This window comes from Myotis yumanensis, unplaced genomic scaffold (assembly GCF_028538775.1).
Source record: "Myotis yumanensis isolate MYYU_CA2020_CCGP unplaced genomic scaffold, mMyoYum1.0.hap1 SCAF_9, whole genome shotgun sequence".
NCBI lineage: Eukaryota > Metazoa > Chordata > Mammalia > Chiroptera > Vespertilionidae > Myotis > Myotis yumanensis.
In genome coordinates, this window is record NW_027223760.1 from 67,011,793 (window position 1) to 67,031,065 (window position 19,273).

Consider the following 19,273-nt stretch of genomic DNA (forward strand, 5'->3'; position numbering starts at 1 on the left):
CCCCCAGTGCAAAAATACTGGTGAGCCCTAGCCAGTTTGGCTCAGTGGACAGAGCGTTGGCCTGCAGACTGAAGGGTCCCAGGTTTGATTCCAGTCAAGGGCACGTACCTCGGTTGCAGGTTCCTCCCTGGCCCGGGCCCAGGTCAGGGCTCCTGCAGGAGGCAACCAATCAATGTGTTTCTCTCACATCGACATTTCTCCCTGTCTTTCCCTCTCTCTTCCACTCTCCCTAAAAATCAATGGGAAAATATCCTCAGGCGAGGATTAAAAATAACAAAACAAAAATACCGGTTGACCCCCCTCCCCTTTGCCTTGTCACTCATTCCCCCCCAAGTTACTCCTCTACAGCTCTGCAGTAGGGTCAACCATTTTCAACACCACCTGGAGTTTTACCTCCCAAAGTAAAAGAGGCCAAAACTGCCTCCATTTTCTTACTGCTTTTGACACCGTTCTTTTCTTCTCAAACACACTCATCTCAGGAGAGAAATTATTCTCCTCTCAGTTAGGGAAGCAATCAAAACTCCAGAATGGACCTGCCCTGCTCACAAGCTTTGGGTCCAATGCCCCACCCCCACCCCCACCCCGGTCCCTCCCAGTGCCCTGGGCTCTCTTGGCAAAAGCTCAGTCCATTGGCCTGAGTGAGGTTCCTGGAGTAGCTACACATCAAATGTTGGGCTTTTCTGCCACCGTGTGGCCATGTCTGAGCACTACAAGTTATACTGGTTTGGTTAGGGGGGGTGTTTGTTTTTGACATACAATTGACTTGTAACTTTCTATTAGTTTAGGTGTATGACATAATGATTTGATATTTGTATACATTTCAAAATAATTCACCATAAGCTCACAGTAAGTCCAATTAACAGTTACAATTTTTTCTTGTGGTGAGAACGTTGAAGATCTACCTCTCTTAGCCACTTTCGGATATGTAACGCGGTGTAGCTAACTACAGCAACCATGAGGTACTTACTTTATGCCCCATGACTTTCGCTTTGATTTTGAGATCCCACATTTCAGTGAGATCACACGGTTCTGCCTTTCTCTGCCTGACTTCTTTCACTCGGCGTGATGAACAGGGGTCGTCCTTGAGTGTTTGCTAAGATTAGAAGTTTCCTTCTCCACGTGGTAACCCCCAGCTCACTCCTCAGGAGAGGCAAGCCCACCGGGACTGCAGCACACCGGCCACCCCCCTGAGGAAATAATGACTCCAGGTAGGAGGGCAGGGGGGGCGGTGACAAGCGAGTGTGACACCGTTTCCAACATGTGAGCACTTAGGCTTCCGTTATCATATGCCATTACAGTTCCATAAAAATCATTCCTAGGACTCGACCCCGACGTGCTGACGCCTCCCAAAAGGAGCCCTGTAAACGGAGAAATTATCCTTTCAACCCCACGCATGGCATCCCATGGAAGGTTTGCACTCGGGACGTGGCTGCCCCGATGGGAACAATGCAGGGAGCAGTGTGGCTCTCCTGCCAGGACCTCAAACGACAGCATCTTTTTCTAAAGGGGAGAAGCTGGGCGTGAACTTCCCATTTGTCAGGCGGGAAAACCGAGGCCCAAGGAGTGTAGGTGGAATTACTTTAAGTGAAACAGCTGGTAGTGGTGGTGCTAGAAATGAAAGCCCATCCAGCCCGGCCGGGTAGCTCAGTGGGTGAGCGTCAACCTCTGAACCAGGAGGTCACGGTTCGATTCCTGGTCAGGGCACATGCCCGGGTTGCGGGCTCGGATCCCCAGTAGGGGGTGTGCAGGAGGCAGCTGATCGGTGATTTTCTCTCATCGTTGATGTTCCTGTCTCTCTCCCTTTCCCTCCCTCTCTGAAATCAAGATATACATTTTATTTTTTTAAGGCCTCGAAGGAGCCAAGGAAAGGAGGGAAGGTTTACTCACGGGAGAAGCGGGAGAAGCGGTTGAGTGGCCCGGCAGCCTTGTCTCCAGCTTCGTTGGCAACTGGGAACAAAGAAAACAGAGGCTGCATTAAGAGCAGGCACGTGTGTGAACACAACACGCCAACCTGCGGCCGACGCTCCGGCGGGTTTGACCCAAATGTGTCTGCGAGTCTTGGTAAGAGAACAGAAGCAATGTCATTTCGGCTCCTATGTCCCCAATGCTGCTCCCCGTCTAAGGGAGGTCGAATGTCCGCATGAATTTGACTAGAGCAGTGGTTCTCAACCTTCTGGCCCCTTAAATACAGTTCCTCATGTTGTGACCCAACCATAAAATTATTTTCGTTGCTACTTCATAACTGTAATGTTGCTACTGTTATGAATCGTAATGTAAATATCTGATATGCAGGATGGTCTTAGGCGACCCCTGTGAAAGGGTCATTCGACCGCCAAAGGGGTCGCAACCCACAGGTTGAGAACCTCTGGACTAGAGCATCTGAAGGGAGCTGGGGAGGACCCAGAGGACACGGAGCTCACGGTGCCGGGGACCAAGCTGGCCCGTGTCCACTTAGCAAGAGCCAGGCAGCCCCGGCCTCCGAGCCAGCGCCCTTTGGTCCTTCTGCCTCGAGCATCCTCCCAGCAGGCTGTCCTGACCCTCAACACACAACTGCACCCCAGCCACTCGCCCCGAGCCCGGCTTCCTCGGACGAGCAGCGGCGAAGCCAAGGCGGGGATGTCAGGAGAAGCAGGGTTGGTTTTATTCGAAGGACCTTTAGATTTAGACACTAACAAACAGGGGCTTCAAAACAGGCGGCCCAGGAAGCTTCCCGGGAACGGCTCGACGAAACCCACCCTCCTGCGTCTGGGCGGGGCACACCCTCCTCGGACAGGCCTCTCTGTAACTAATCCCGTCTACTGTGTCGTCATCAGCGTCCCCTGTATTTATAAACACATCCGTGTGATTAACAAGGAAGTCAGTTACCAAGAGGAAACACCATGTTCCGCACCTTAACTATCACTTTTGATGCCCATCAAGGTGATACCTCGGTTACATAGTCAGCACAGGCCTAGACATGTGTGACCGACCTGAGTGAACGCCCGAAGCAATCAGCTGGAAAACACATGTGTGGAAGGAAGAAGGTCAGTAATGTGACCACTACTGAATGAGGTCGCAGCGGCGGAAGGAAGAAGTGACTCCTTCATAAACGCATCCCAGCATTTGGCAAAGATGGAAAGAGTCAAAAAAACTCCTTTCACCCTCACACAGAGGTAGACATCCTTACATTTACTACACGTGCCCGGTTTTTTAAAATTAAGGAATCCGATCTCAGTCTACATCTGTGCTTCTGCTGTTTGCATTGCCCCAGGTTCCCCCTCCCTCTGTACCTTACAAGCCAGACGTTACACACAATGACCAGCAGGGGGCGGTGACGCTGCATCCCGCTCCCATGATCTCACAGCCCAGCCATTCCCAACAGAAAGAGGGAAAGACAGACAGACAGACAGACAGACGGACAGTGAGAAAGAGGGAGGTGGGAGGAACCAGCCCAGGTAGGTACAGATATGCGTTTCCCTGGTCCAGAGCCCCAAGTCTAAAAGAGGAAAGAAAGAAAAGATTTTTTTCCCCAAAATATTTGCCGCAGAAACAGACGGGCTACTTGTTTAGCAGGACTGCACAGGCCACCCCTGCAGCGTCCACCTCGGAGAGACGCTGTCCCTGGGGAGGAAAGAGGTGTGGTGACACCTCTGTCACTGTCCCGGACTCGGCAACGGCTGCTGCGCGCCTCTCCCCGCCGCCCCCTCCGAGGATGGCACTTGCTGACCCAGATCCGAGTCATGCCAGGAGAGGCTGGACCTGAGATCTAGGCCAGGGAGTGCCCAGAGGGCTGTCCCTGCCCAGGAGGCAGGTGAGCCCTGCCACCAGCTTTACTTTCCTACACCAGGCCCAACGCCACACGCCCCAGTCAAGTGATGTCCAACCCCCACAAGATTCAACCCAGCTACCTGGCCCCACCTCTTCTCAGCTCACTGTTCCCCAGGGCAGCCTTGTCACATGTCCCTACCAGCACTCCCACTGCCCCTCCCCCGGATGCTCCTCCCCAGGGCGCCCTCCGGCCTGGCCAACTCCTATCATCCCTGAAGTCCCAGGTGGGGCCATTGATTTCCCAAAGGCTCCCCTGACTCCCACCGCCCCTTCCCACCTCACAGACCCCTGCCCCCGTGTCTGACTCCCTTCCACACCACGGTTCTCAACCACCAGGGAATCACCAGGGAGGTGGTGAAAACAGGCCGCAGGGTTCGCTTAAATGCAGATTCTGATCCGGTGGGTCGGGTGAGGCCCGAGAACTTGCACTTCTACAGAGTCACCAACTGAGGACACTGGTCTGGGCAAGCTGTTTGAGGACAGCACCTCTCGCCCCTCCTCCCCACAAGGCAAGGACCAAGGACCATAGCTTTTCATCTTTGTATCTCAGCCTCTGAACAGTAGGTGGCCCGAAGAATAATGCCCTCAGTCAATATTCTGAGACCTGAATGGGGGAGACTGAGTCAATACCATCGGCCACAGACACTCGGCAGATCCAGGCCTCAGGCTGGCTTCCAGGGGGCGGTAAGACGCCCACGTGCGTGTGTTTGGTTTGGTCTGTTTTTTCATTTTAAACCATCAGTTGTCTACATTTAAAAAACCAAGAGATTTCAAATAAAAATGCAGAGAATCGGCTTCTCTCAACACCTGGAGGACGGTCCCACCCACAGACAGCAACGGGACGCCCCCTTATGGGTGGTTCCGCCTCCTGCGTGTTCAGGGGGCAGCTCTTTGCTGACTGCACTGGGCTTTCTGTGCCCTTGGCCTGGTCTGGAAGGCGAGTGAAAGCAGGACCTCTCGCAGAATGAACACAAAAGAATGAAACGAAAACTCAACAGAGACCAGCCCTACACAAAGGGGCATGGCCGGGCGCCCTCAGCCCTTCTGACCCCGGCCACAGACTGCCCAGACCTGCCCCGCACACTGCGTGTGCTCGCCAGCTTCTGGACCTCGGAGGGCCTGCCCGCCTCAGGGCTGCTTGTCTTCTACTTGAAAAACACACAGCGAGCTTTCACAGGGAGGCGATGTCCCATTGACCAGCACTGAGAGCTGGAACCGGGCAAGAGCTCATGGACACGGTCATGCAGATTGAAGGGAAGTACCCCTGTCACACTGTTGGGCGAGCACTCAGACCCAGGTGTGTTACTGGTCTTGTTGACGTGGAATTACATGTCTAGGTCACATGTGCACATGGGCACAGAGCAGTGAGTGGAAAGGTGTGCACCAGGTACAGTGACAGCTGTATCTTCTAGGTGCCGGCATGTGGGGAGATTTTTAGCCTCTTCTGTACTTTTCTACATAAACTCAATCATTTATGATAAGTATGTACCATGTTAATAATCAGAAAAATGTTTTTATTAAAGGAACAGAAAACAATTGACTATTATTTTACATACTGGCAGCCCAGTGCATGGATTCATGCACCAGTGGGGTCCCTCAGCCTGACCTATGCCCTCGCAACCCAGGACCCCTCGGGGGATGTCAGATAGCCGGTTTCGGCCCAATCCCCATAGGCCCAATCCAGACAGGAGGGAGCCCAATCCTGTGCATTGAACACCTGTCCCCTGGTGGTCAGTGCTCATCACAGCGACCAATCAACTGGTTGTTCGGTCATTTATGCTTTTATATATAGATAATTTTGGATACTATGTATGTTTATTTGTTTGTTTATATAAAACGTGTCTTGGATCTCAGAATCCAGGGACTTCCGTCTCTAGTCCAAGAGGACACCCTGTAAACTCAAGAAATGAACCTCCCAGCCCCTCTCCATCCGTCCCACACGCTATAGGTCAGCAGTTTGCAGTCCTGGCCGCACATCAGAATCACCTAGAAAACTTAAAAAGCCCTGGTGCCCAGGCCACACCCCAGAACAAGCAAGCAGGGCCTGGGGGGATTAGAGGGATGGTACCCAGGCATCAGCACTTGTTCATCTCCTGGGTGGTTCCAAAGAGCAGCCAAGGCTCAGAAGCACTAATAACTGGGGTGACCTCCTACATCTTCATCAAAGCAATGGCCGGGAGGAGGTGAGGCTCAGGCTCCTTCCAAAATAATTACCCCGTTCAGTTCTTGTCAGGCTGCTCTTGTTTCGTCATTAAAATCCTCAACAGAGACATGACTCTACGAGAAATTCAGCTGTGGAGACTGTAAACATGACTGCGGGGTCCATTCGTGGGCCGTCCCTGGCCCTGTGAAGGGTTCTTCATGAGAAGGTTCGCCTCCCTCGCCTCCACCTCCAGTGTGTGTGCCGAGTGCCACCTGGAGCCGGTGCTGGGCTGGACTCTGCAAGGGCAGCCACAACAGGCTTCACTCGCCCGACACCCAGGGAGTCAGGGAGGTGGCAGTGCCTCTCAGGGGGGTTACTCAGGTGTGATCAGCGATGGGACTGACTCTTAGGTGATGATGATGGTGATGATGATGATGGTGGTGGTGATGGTGATGATAATGATGGTGATGATGGTGATGGTAGTGATGGTGATGGTGACGATGAATCCTTGGTCCTGTCTCTGACCCACTAAATCAGAAACCCTGCAAGTGAGGACAGGATCCTAGGTTTTAATCAATGCCTCGGAAGCTACATTCCGATCTGAGACGAGCGTGCTAAGTGAAGTTTTCCCCTGCTGTGTGTGTTGTGTGTTGTATGTTCCTTACTCCAACTCCCCGTAAAAAATGGCCAGAAACAAATCTTGAAATAAGGGCTTGTCATGAAGATGAGTGGGAGGGAGGCGGGGGAGACCGGAAGTTAACTGGAAGCAACGGGCATCTGACCCCAGGCACAGAGGCGGCTCTGATGGCCCGGCTACGCCGCAAACACTGCAGGCCATCAACAGGGCAGGGGAGGGCGGGCCCACCAGCTGTGGTGGGGGCTGAGCAGGTGCGCACTGCTTTGTACCCAAAACCAGCACCTAAAACACGGCCACCCTTGTTTTGAAAGCCCTGGCACCTGGGCGAGCGTAAACGCAGCTGGGGTGCTGGGTGCCAGGGCAAACACACCGTGAGCGAGCTGGTGCTGGGCAGAGCCCGGCTTCCTCAAGGAAATCTGCCCGCTGCTGCTGGCTGCGTGGCCACAAGCACTGAGCCCCACCCCGGGTGAGATCCTCTGTGAAGCCTGGTGGCTGGAAAGCCAGGTCAGGGGACTCCCCGCGAAGAAGAAAGCCTTGGGGTGAGGCTCCGGGCACCTTCCTGCAGAAGGCGGAGCACACGGAATTGCTGGCAGGTGTTTGGCCTCACCTCGCCTTCAACACACAGAGGCCTGAGCAGCAGCAAGCAGAACTGGGTGGGATGCTGGGGGGAGACTCGGCCAAGATCATCCTTAACTACTGTGCTCAGCTGTCACCTTCTCAGTGAGGCCTTCCATGACCGTCCATACAGGACTTCTTCCTTTCTTTCCTTAAATATATTTTTATTGATTTCAGAGGTGAGGGGAGAGGGAGGGAGATAGAAACATCAATGATGAGAGAGAATCATGGATCGGCTGCCTCCTGCATGCCCCACTCTGGGGATCAGGCCCACAACCCAGGCATGTGCCTTGACCAGGAATTGAACCGTGACCTCCTGGTTCATAGGTCGATGTTCAACCACTGAGCCATGCCGGCCTAGCTCTTTCTTTTTTTAAAGATAGAAGCTATCAGAGCATGTCCACGTGCTGATAAGAATGATGCAGTGACGGGGGAGTGACTGTAAGAAAAGTTCAGGGGATACTGGGCCCACTGCACGAGGGAGGTATTGACTCAGCTTCGGTCTCTCCCCAGCCAGGAGCGCATGTCTGGGGAGACATGGGAAGTGCTGGGCATGATGCGGAGTCTGTGCGTGTGGCTGCAGGACACGTGGAGGCTGTGCCGTGGGAGCACGTGGACATTCTCCTCTGAGCTCTTCTGTTTTATCAAGGAAATAAGGTTCCTGGGGCCCCATGGAGGCTCAGGGGAGTGGAGATATGGAGTCAGGTGGGTGGGTACAAGAGTCAGAGAGGAATAAATGTTGGGGAGATGGTGATGCGTGATCCAAGCAAGGTTTTGGCATCTAGGGTGCCTGACCCAAATTAGTTCCTGCAGGTGGACAGCGAGAGCGATAGCAAGAGAGAGAGAGAGAGAGAGAGAGAGAGAGAGAGAGAGAGAACTTTAGGCAGACTGGGGTGGGGGGTGTGAAGGGGGAGCAGGTAGGAGGAGGGAGAGCGAGTCGTGCGAGGGTCACACAGCAGGACACTCTTGCACAATGAACAGGCGCACGGTGTGCCTTTTAGACAAATGGTCCTGAGGTAAGGAGCTTGTGTAAGTGAGCCCTGTGAGAGGAGGCTCCGGCACAGGCGGGGCCCGTCTCCCGGGCTGAGCCGCACACGCTGTTTGCACGACAGGGAGAGAGGGGGCCGCTCAGCTTGCGGCTCTGGGCCCCTGGAGATCGGCAGCCTGAGTGATGGTTTCGAGCGGGAGGAAGCTGACAGGATGTGGAAATTCTCTGTGGTTCTCAATGATTCACACTTTCCTTGACCTGCCATGGGAACCGGCTCTGGGGGGACTTAAATGTTTCAAACTGGACACCAGAAATAGCAAAGCGAAGTCCCGCCCTCCCTCTCCCCACAGCCACATAGACCCGAGGAACGTCAGGTGTTCAAGAGCACGGGGCTGGGCGCTTGCTCCACCTTGGAGCTGGGAGGCTGCGGGAGCAGGACCCGTGAGGGCAAACCTGCCTGCAAGGTGAGGTCCAAGGCCACCCTGCTGGCTGTCAGCAGGTCTCCGGGCTCAGAGGGAGCACAGCGCTCCTGAAAGCTGACGGGGTTGATGCTGGAGGTGAAGCTGAATCCTATCTGGGCAGGAGAGTTGCTTATGTGCAAAGCAAAGACAGTACGTGACTCCTGGTGGCAACCTGAACCGAATCAGAGTCGTGCTCCTGGAAACAGTGGGTGGTTCGTGCTAAATTCCAAAGCAGCCTCCTGCTAAGGCCGTGGACACGGGATCTGTAGAGTGCTGTCCCCTAAGGATTTAAACTTACTGAAAAGTGAGTAAATAAAAGGGAATTTGTTCTCTTGTAAAGACAAACATTGTGGTTGGGGTGGGAGGCGGTAAGAGTAGGGCCTGGAAGAGTCCTTCGAGGCTCAGCTGAAGCCCTGGACGGTGTGGCTCGGTTGGTTGGGCATCGTCCCGGACACTGAATGGCTGCCAGTTCGATTCCCAGCCAGGGCACAGGCCCGGATTGTGGGCTCGATCCCCAGTAGGGGACGTGCAGGAGGCAGCCAATGGATGTTTCCCCTCTCCCGTTGATGTTTCTCTCTCTCTCCCTCTCCTTTCCTCTCTAAAAATAAATTTTAAATTTAAAAAAAAAAAAAAAAAAAAAGCTCAGCTGAAAGTAAGCGCCAGCTGACCTGGGTCCAAGCCCTGCCTCCTTCCTGGGGAGTCATTTATCCAAGTCTTACTTCCTCTGCAGCTGAGAGCAGTGGTGAGGAGCCACGGCCACCGGGCCATGAGGGCCAAATCAGTGCTAGTTGCCTTTATCACCTTCTTTCCCGAAAGAAACACTGAAATCTGGGACAGGCAGATGATCAAAGGACAAGACAGTGTCATCTTCCCACCAGGAAGGACACTTTGACCCAAGAGCTCCTGAACTGACTGCAGAAGGAAGCACCTCACACAAGCCTTTGAGAGGAGGATTTACGTGTCAGCCGGTTTCCAAGGAGACGGTTCTTAACAAAAACTACTATGAGACACACTCCCTCTACAAAGACAGGATGCCACCAGGCCCCTGCTCCCAGCGAACGCCGCCTGCGTCCTGACAGGTGATGGGAACGTGGGAGGAGAAGCCTGAATGCGGGATGGAAGGCGGCACCCCCACACCCGGTTTGTGGAGTGGAGGGATGAATGAGTGCTGTGTTTCAGCTTCAGGCAGAGATGGGGGCGGGAAAGGAGGAGGACGTGAAGAAATGGGCCCAAGGGACCAAGGACGGAGCACAGAGGTGGCCGGGGACCGGGTCGCTAGGCCTGGGACCGTAGTAACACTAGATCACAAGGAACAAGGCAAGCACCCAGGCTGGCTCTGAACGCTTTGGGTGCACCCCAAGGCAGTGCCGCAGAATCCCACGGGGAGCTGGTCTCCGTGCACTCTCGGGGCTCCAGAACCAACCGCCCGACCAGCGGTGCTGCCCGAGGCAGATGCTGAGAGCGGTGTCTGTGAGCCCTGGCCCTGACCTGGAAATGGGATCCACGTCAGTTCTCTGTCCTTCGTGGGTGTTTACGATCCCCACGTGATCACCAGCTCCCTTGGCCCGGGACGCTGTTTTCCAATGAGATTCTGTGGAAGGCAGCACCCTACCCAAGACAGTCCAACAGGAAGGGGGCCTGGCCAGACCGCCGGGAACCCTCAGACTCCACCCATCCCGGAAAAGCGCCGTGCACACTGGCCTCGGAAAGCTTCGTCATGTCCTGCTGTAAAGAAACGTGATACAGTGACCGAACCCCTCTTGCATCCACCCATGAGCACCCCCGGGTGTGGTGTCCCTGGGGATGCTGCAGGATGGGCTCAGAGGGGCTCACTGCCCGTCACCCACTAACCCGACCTCAGCTAAGGACGTGGGCTTGGCAAAGGCGAGGAGACTTTGCATTCTTTCACCCACACACAGGCTCAGAGGATGCAGAGACTTTTCAAAGACGCCAGCATCCCTAAGGAGGTACAGGCGAGGCTGCAGACTTCAGGAGCGGGAGGCTGCAGTTTCGCTGGCCCTGGACCCTGAGACGTTGGAAAGACGGTCGCAATTTGAAGATTTCCCTCCAGTTGCCCATGAGGGTCCGGGACCCTGAACCAATATGGAGATTATGGAAGCCCTCGCCGTGGGACCTGGTTCCCCAAAATGAATACTTGTTTCTGTAAAGCCGTGGACTGGGCAGCGTGGCATGAAGTCTGGCTCTGGGTAAATGGTTGGGTGATGATGTTGTACCCCAAAACAGCACCCAAAACATGACCACCCTTGTTTTGAAAGCCCTGGCACATGTGGGAGTAGGCATGTTAAAATGCATGTCCCCAGGCCCACCCAGACCTTCTGGATCAGAAGCTCTGGGGGCAGGAAGGGCCCCCCAGGAATCTGCATCGTAAACAGACTTCCCCACGCCATTCTGATCCATGCTTATGTCCAAAACCACCGAACACGCGATTTCCAGAAACTATGAATTAAGGGTTCACAAGGGCTCCTGGAAAAGACACGACTTGGAGAAACCAGGAGCAGAAACTACGGTGCCAGGTTCACGGCGACTAACACAACAGGAAGCCCGGGACAGGCCGTGTCAGCGACCGGAACGTCAGCTCTGCCTGGAAGCTGTCCCGACCTCGGCCAGGACCTCCCCCAGGAGGCAGGGGTGTCCCAGGGGCGCGAGCGGCCCCAGCCCGGCTCCACTGGACCAGAGGAGCCAGAAAAGCGCACACTGTTCAACGCAGACGCTACCGTCACCGTGCACCGCTGAGGGCCGGGGCTCTCCCGGCGAACTGTCCCACTGACAGCAAACCTCCCGGAGCACAGCTCCCTGCTGCCGCAGCGCCGGGGCTCAGGTCACGGGTCCCCAGCAGGGCCCCGCAGGCGGGCACCTTTGTCCTCGTGGTGTGTGACTGCGAGGGACCCGGACAAGGTCCCAGGAACCCCGAAGGCCCTCCTTTGCCAAGTGTGCCCCTGCGGGAGGAAATACGCTGGGCACGGCATGTGGGCTAGTCCCCTTGGAAGCGCAACCTCTCACCACAAAGAATAACCCCGTGCAGCGTGGTGGCCCGGCCCTCGCACTGCCATCCAGTCAGGCCCAAGCAGACAGACGGACAAGGGCCTCTCAACCAAACAACAAAACCTCCAAGATGCTTCACAATCCTGAAATACCTCACACTTAGGTGACTATGCCATATGACAAGCTCCTTGATCGTGCAAAGCTGGTCCTGAGTCCATTTATGAAGAAAACAGAATTCATTCCCATGAGAGTTTCATTCTTGTCATTTTCTTTTTCCCTTTTTTAAATATATATATATATATATATATATATATATATTATTTCAGAGAGGAAGGGAGAGGGAGAGAGAGACAGAAACATCAATGATGAGCCGAAACCGGTTTGGCTCAGTGGATAGAGCGTCGGCCTGCAGACTGAAAGGTCCCAGGTTCGATTCCGGTCAAGGGCATGTACCTGGGTTGCGGGCACATCCCCAGTAGGAGATGTGCAGGAGGCGGCTGATCAATGTTTCTCTCTCATTGATGTTTCTAACTCTCTATCTCTCTCCCTTTCTCTCTGTAAAAAAATCAATAAAATATATTTTTTTTAAAAAAAAGAAAAAAGAAACATCAATAATGAGAGAGAATCATTGATCCGCTGCTCCTGCACACCCCACACTGGGGATCAAGCCTGCAACCCAGGCATGTGCCCTGACTGGGAACTGAACCATAACCTCCTGGTTCATAGGTCGATGATCAGCCACTGAGCCATGCCAGCCGGGCTGTCATTTTCTGTCCCTGTTCCAGCCCAGCCCACTCCACTTCCCCCTTTCACTAGCATCCCCTCCCATCCTGCCTTCCGCTCCAGTAGTCAAAGGTGTCCAGAAGGGAGTGGGCCTGCTCAACCTCTTGTCAGGGATGCCACGGAGCAGACTCAAATGTGGCACAGAAAGTCCTCCTAGACCCTCGGTCCTAGAGTTCGTGGGCCCAGGATCTGGGTCAGTTCACTGAAGGCAGTGCTCCTGAACGCAGCACAGCACAGCAGAGACCCTCTGATGGGCGGTGCTCTCCTTCCCGGGGTGGTGAGTTCAAGTCCGCAGAAGCGGGCGTTTACCTGCCTGTCAGATGGTAGATGTTCAGTGATGAGACCAAGCCTTCCTTGGACCGTGGGAGATGGCACCAGCGCTGTAGCGACAGGTGATGTTGGGGGAAGGGAGAGAGGTCCCTTTATAGCCCAATGAAGGGGCTGCCCACAGCTGTGGGACGAGAACAGACGCCCAGACCTGCATCTGGGAGTGAGCGTCAAGCAGCATCGGTGCTACCTGGGCTGCTGTAACTCTTTCTGCTGAAGAATGAAGTGCCTTTCACACCTGCCAGCGCATGGATCCGCCCCGCAGACCAGGAGATTGCTTCAGTTTTTCAGATTAAAAAAAAAAAATCCAGGCACACAAATAAGTCCATCATCGTGTCTTAGGCCCAGTGGAGGCGCGCCTTGTGTGGGAGAGGCTCTACAGCTGGTTCAGGAGGCAAACATCGCAGGTGCTCACGGGCTGCCTTTGAAAACCCTTCCATCTACTGTGCGGCATGGTCTCTTTGGTCTGGTGTATAGAATCCTACACGGAGCCCAAGATAAAGGCATGCCCTAAGGTAGATGTTTAATTAGGAATATACCTGCAGCCTGGCAGAGGCTCAGTGGCTGAGCATCGACCTATGCACCAGGAGGTCATGGTTCGATTCCAGGTTGGGGCACATGCCCGGGTTGTAAGCTTGATCCCCAGTGGGGGGCATGCAGGAGGCAGCCGATCCATGATTCTCTCTCATCAGTGATGTTTCTATCTCTCTCTCCCTCTCCCTTCCTCTCTGAAATCAACAAAAAATATATATTTTTTAAAGAATATACATGCAAAATATACATTCAGAGGACTTTAAATGAAGAGGAAAATGAGGGTGTACAGTTAAGCGTTCATTAAAAAAAGCCGAGTGCGCATGTGCAGCCGGCCACGGCACCGCGGGCTAAGCTCTACAGCTTTGCGTTAAGACAGATGAGCTGCCCAGATCCGCGGGCCTGGCAGCAGCTGGGTCACAACACAACAGCTCTGACTTACGGGGCACTCACTGCCTGCCACGCTCTGTGCTGGGCCCTTTACGGTATCCTCTCAACCACCCATCGATGGGGCGGACTCTGCTACCCTCCCCACTTCATAGAAGACCCATCTGAGGCTGAGAGGGAGCAGGAACCTGGCCACACGCGCCCAGTGAGTAGCAGAGCTGGAGCCGGAGTTCTGACTCAGAGACATGGGCCTATAGGAGCGGTTCTCAAATTAGGTGTTAAAAATGGGCCATTTGTGATCGGCCAGCGTGGCTCAGTGGTTATGTTCCGACCTATGAACCAGGAGGTCACTGTTCGATCGCTGGTCAGCGCACACACCCAGGTTACGGGCTTGATCCCCAGTGTGGGACATGCAGGAGGCAGCCGATCAATGATTCTGTTATCATTGATGCTTCTATCTCTCTCTCCCTCTCCCTTTCTCTCTCTGAAATCAATTTTTAAAAAACATATTATTTTAAAATGTGGGCCATTTCTCCCCAGGCTGGTGGCTCACCTGGTTGGAGTGTCGTCCTCTCGTTCCGTTCCCGGCCAGGGCACATCCCTAGGTTTTGGGTTTGATCCCCAGTCAGGGCGCGTGCAGGAGGCAACTGGTCAGATGTTTCTCTCTCCCTCTCCCTTCCTTTCTCTCTAAAATCAATCAACATATCCTCAGGTGGGGATTTTAATAAAAGTGGACCATTCCTTAGGTCCATCTCGGACCAACTGACAGATCCCTGGCTGACTGCCCAGCCGATTCCGAGGTGGAGGGTCCCCAGGCCACGCCAGGAGGACTCCGCTGCCAGCCCCACCCACTCAGTGCGCTTCCTCCTTCACCGCGGGTCCGCCCAGCTGGAGGGCTATTAATAAAGTGCCTGGCACAGGGCTGATAACGCCACAGCCACATCCTCCTCCACTCCTCTCCCGAGCGACAGCCCGAGTCCCCCACACGCCCAGCGCCTGGCTGGGTCTCCTGATTCAGGACGCAGTACAGCCCCTGCAACCAGACACCTTTCCCTGCATGACATCCACCGCACGCCTACGGATGCGGCTCTGGCTCTGACGCAGCACGAGGGCAAGCGGGCGGGACCCGCACTTCTGAGTGGCATCACCCCTCCCTCCGATGGCAAAGGCACAGGACCAGTGCCAGATGGTGACATTTGTCCACGTCAAGCCGATTAAGTCAGGAGCGGGTGAAGCATGGTGCAGACAGAGAAAGTGACGGCACACACACATGCACACACACGCACATATGCGTGCACACAAGTACGCACACGCACATACATGCACATACACACAAGCGCACACACACAGGTGCACACAAACACACAGCCAAGGCTACATTCTTTAAACCGGTAGCAGACGCCCTGTCACCCTGGCCTCTGCAGTCGCTCGCCCCTCACAGCTGGACACAGCTGTGCACTCACCCACCTGCAGCTGCAGGTCCACAGTCCAGGCAGACCTAGGCCTCAGCCCAGGATGAAGCCCCTCGGGCCTTCTGCCCGCACACCCCTGCCCGCCCACTGCTGCCTGCCCACCCCTGCCCACACGCCCCTGCCCGAACGCCCCTGCCCGCACACCCCTGCCCGCTCACCCCTCCCCGCTCACCCCTGCCCGCACATGCCTGCCCGCACACCGCTGCCCGCGCACGCCTGCCCGCACACTGGAAGCTCAGGTGGCCCCATCTAAACACATGAGCAGCCTGAAGCCTCAGCCCAGGGAAAGGCTCCTCCCCTGCCCAGTTCTCCAGACCAGGCACCGGGGCATCCCTCCTCCTTCACTCCTTCTCCCTCATCTTCCGCATGGAATCCATCACCAGCTCCTGTGGACTCCACCTCTAGTCTACCTGCCTCTTCCCAGCCCTCCCACTGCCCGACGATCCTAGTCTGCCCTCCCCCCTCACCCACCTCCATCCCAGCTGCCAGCTCCCGCTGGGATGAGGTGGCAGCCTCCTACAAGGTCCTCCCAGGTGGGCCGCCCTCACAGATATCTGCACAGAGGAGGAGCCTGGCTCAGGGAGGGTAATGCACACACTAAACCGTCCACCATGAATAATAAAAACCTAATTAAAATATTCATAACTTCTTGCCCTGTCTCCATTCTCCACCCCGTACCCCTGAAACGTTGGCGGCTCCCCCTGGCTATTACATAAAGTCCAGACTCTTTGTAAAGGTTGGTCACAGTCATCTCCACGCCTGTCATTGGCTCTTTCCTCATCCCCACTCCACCCTCCAGCCAAGTGAAGTCTGTTCAGTGGCGATCCCCTCTGGCGGTCAATCTGATAGCTCACCCAGCAGGTGGCTAACATATCCAGGAAGCCTTCCAGTGCGTTTCCCTACAGACCAGATACTTAGGGATTACCAATATTTTAGGCAAATGCCAATTATTCCGGGTGGGGAGCTAATCGTGTATCACCTATGTCCCCACCTCTGTGGAACCTACCAACTCTAGGGCAATGGCTCTCTTGCTTTATAAATATACCTCAGCGCTCATATAAGCAAATGCACCAAGCACATTTTTCAACTAACTCTTCATTCACTCGTAAATTAACTGTTTACTGAGCACCTACTCTGTGCCGGGCACTGTGCGAGATCCCAGGATCACAGGGCACAACCCACAGAGCAGGCGCAGAGTAGGTGGTCATAGAAGGTACATTCTCGTGGGGAAACGGGCTTTCAACACAACAGATCATACGATTAATTATTTGGTGACGGTTTTGTAAAGTACTACGAAGAAGAACCGGGACAAAGAGAGCATGTCACTCGCTAGCTAGTCTGGAAGGGGAAAGGAAAAAGAAGACTTCTTTAGGAAGCGATGTGCAAGCTGAGCGCTGAAGAATAAGCTGGAACTCAGCCCATCATGGGGACTGACAGCGGGAAGACCCCAGGCAGAGGGAACGGCGCTTGCACAACTCCACGTGGGAGGGGGATGCGTGTGAGGAAGCCAGCCTGGCTGCGGAACGAGGAGGACCTGGGGAACAAGCTAGGCAGGCGGCAGGGCCAGCACCTCGGCCCCGCAAGCCAGTGCTGCTCACACCATTGCTTTCCGGTGTGTCGTAGACCAATACTCTTGTAAAACCAATAAAAATGGGTTACTAGAAAATTAGAAGACAAACAAAATACCAGTCCACGTGTTGTTGTTCTTTTACTCTTAGACTTAATAGACATAAACTCATCTTGCCAGTTCCTATAAAAGTTCCTAAATGCCTGCTCTCAATCTGTGTCCTTGCTTGGGGCTTACGGATCACAACCTGGTCCCGGTCCAGGTCACACTCTGCGCAGCAAGGTGGATGGGAAGCCGTCCGAGCGCTTCACGCCTGGGTAAGGTGGACTCGGAACCGTGTTTTCCGAAGGCCATCCTGGCTGTTGGATGGGAATGGGTTTGGGGTTGAAGGGTCAACTGGGCTACTGCAGGCATCTTGGTGAGAAACGATATACCTTCCAAGAAATGATATTTAAGTTTGCAGCAACCTGCGAACTGGTCATTGACATCCAATATTAAGTGAGATTTAGGTCATCTCCAGAAGCAGAATTCACATTTCCAAAACCTAGTAAATCCAGGCTCTACGAAGCCTTATTCAATACAGCCCTCGGGGACCTTCTAGCAGTATCCTCGCTGTGGCTTCTGCAAACAGCCTTCCCACGCCATCCACAGCCCCTCTGGCTTTTACCGAAACCCCACGATGATCCCCCACGTTACCCAGCCTCCCAGAGAACACAGCTGCCATGCTCCATGCAAATCCCTGCGATGAATGAAATCCCAGAGGGCGAACAGAACCTGCTGACCATGGGCTGTTCTTTGCACTGTTGTCTCACCTCCCTTACACTGATGAATTTCCAAAATGTTTACAAGACATTGAGTTTATGCAGCTGGGGGAGGGAGGGCTCGGGGGGTGGCGGGCAGGCCAGGAGCAAGATCAGAGGCCTTTGCCTCTAGAGACAGAAGGCAGCTGGGCCCTGCCTCCACCAGGCATCTGCTGAAGACGCAGTGCCTGTCACGGGGCCTCTCTGAGCCTGGGTTTCCTCATCTACACAATCGAGCCAATCCCTCTGCCTGGCTCAGCTGCAGGGCTGACATAGATGTTTTCAGTGTCATCCAGACACACATTCTGTGGTACGAGCCACACGGCAGGCATTGAGCTGGACACTGAGCTCACAGAGGCAGGGAGGGGAGGCACAAAAATAAAGGGCGAGGCTGCACACTGGGTACAACCCGCACCCGGAGAGGGCGTGTCAGGGAAGGGCTCCTGGATGGGGTGCTGGTGGATCCTTTAAGAACTGTCCCCAGTATTTAAGCCTAAGATCACCCTCCTAGCGAGAGGAACCAGATGAGCATGATGCGTTTGGATGCCACGGGAGCTCAGTGCCGAGAAAACATGTGGGAATCAGGGAAAGGGGGGAGGCAGGGCGGGGACAGGGGTCACAAGGGCCCTGTGCACCAGGGAAACAATGAAATGAGACAACAGGGAGCACGTGTGAGGATCCGCATTGGGCTGGCTGCCAGGGTGCCTCGGAGTGCGGGTCGGTGCTGCTGCTGCAGTGGAGAGCGAGCAGCGGAGTGGCTGTGAGTCCTCCGCGGGAGACTCCGAGGGCTGGACGTCCTGTGTGGTGCAGGTGAGGGCAAGCGCGGTGACCTGACTGGCCACTGCAACCTCACTCGGCTGACAGGCCAGGAAACTCAGGTCCTCTGCACGCTCGTGAGAAGGTGCAGGACTCTGGGTGTTGGTCCCAGGTAGAGAAGAGCAGCCTGTCTCCCCCCGACCTCCCGAGAGAGCAGGAACCCCTCTCCCTCCCGCCACTATGGAGTGAAGCCCCGTGGCTTCCATCACTGGTGTCACAGATTCCAAAAGCCATCAATAGATGCCATGTTCCTGGCGGCTGAATGAAGACAATCCTGACGTTTTCTCTACTCCTCCTCAGAGACCACACCGACATAGGGAAATCCATCCAGAGTGGGTGAAGGTGTGTTGTGTGTGTGTGCATGTTTGTACTTGTGTACCTGTGTGCATGTGTGAGTGTGTGTGCATGTCTGTGTACATGTGTGTCTTCTGTGTACACATGTGTGCATGTGTGTCTGTGTACATGTGTATGCCCGTGTGCGTGTGTATCTGTGTGCATGTGTGATTGTATGTGTGTGCCTTGTACGTGTGTGTCTTTCTGTGTACATGTGTGTGCTTGTGTTTACATTGCATGCCTTGTGCACATGTGTCCATGTGTGTGTGTCCGTGTACGTGTGTGCGTGTTATGTGCATGTGTATACCTGTGTGCGTGTGTATGTGTGTGTGTATACTTGCGTGCATATGTGAGTGTGTGTGCATGCATGTGCAGGTGAGCGGGTGGAAGGCAGAGAAGACCTCAGAGACCCCTGCTAGGAGCGGCCTACTTCCCAGAAGGGCTGCCCTCCTGAGGGTCTAAGACCCGCCATCAGCTCTAGCTTCCCACCGGCCCTTCCTGCCCATGGAATTCTCTCAGGGGATAAGGGCTGCCCCAGAAAGGCAAACACACATCCCTAATCAAGCTGGGGAAATCCAAACACATCTTTCCGATCTTCTTACT

At 54.6% G+C, this 19,273-nt stretch overlaps 1 protein-coding gene across 5 annotated transcripts in view; it reads right to left on the bottom strand.

Annotated features, from left to right (window-relative positions):
* Window positions 1–19,273, bottom strand: part of PDE1C (phosphodiesterase 1C) — a 306,148-nt gene that overhangs the window by 255,579 nt on the left and 31,296 nt on the right. For all 5 annotated transcript variants that reach the window (XM_070424539.1, XM_070424538.1, XM_070424542.1 and 2 more), the window contains exon 2: window positions 1,888–1,947. In XM_070424539.1, the coding sequence (XP_070280640.1) occupies window positions 1,888–1,947 (60 nt within the window). The remainder of the gene's footprint in view (window positions 1–1,887; window positions 1,948–19,273) is intronic.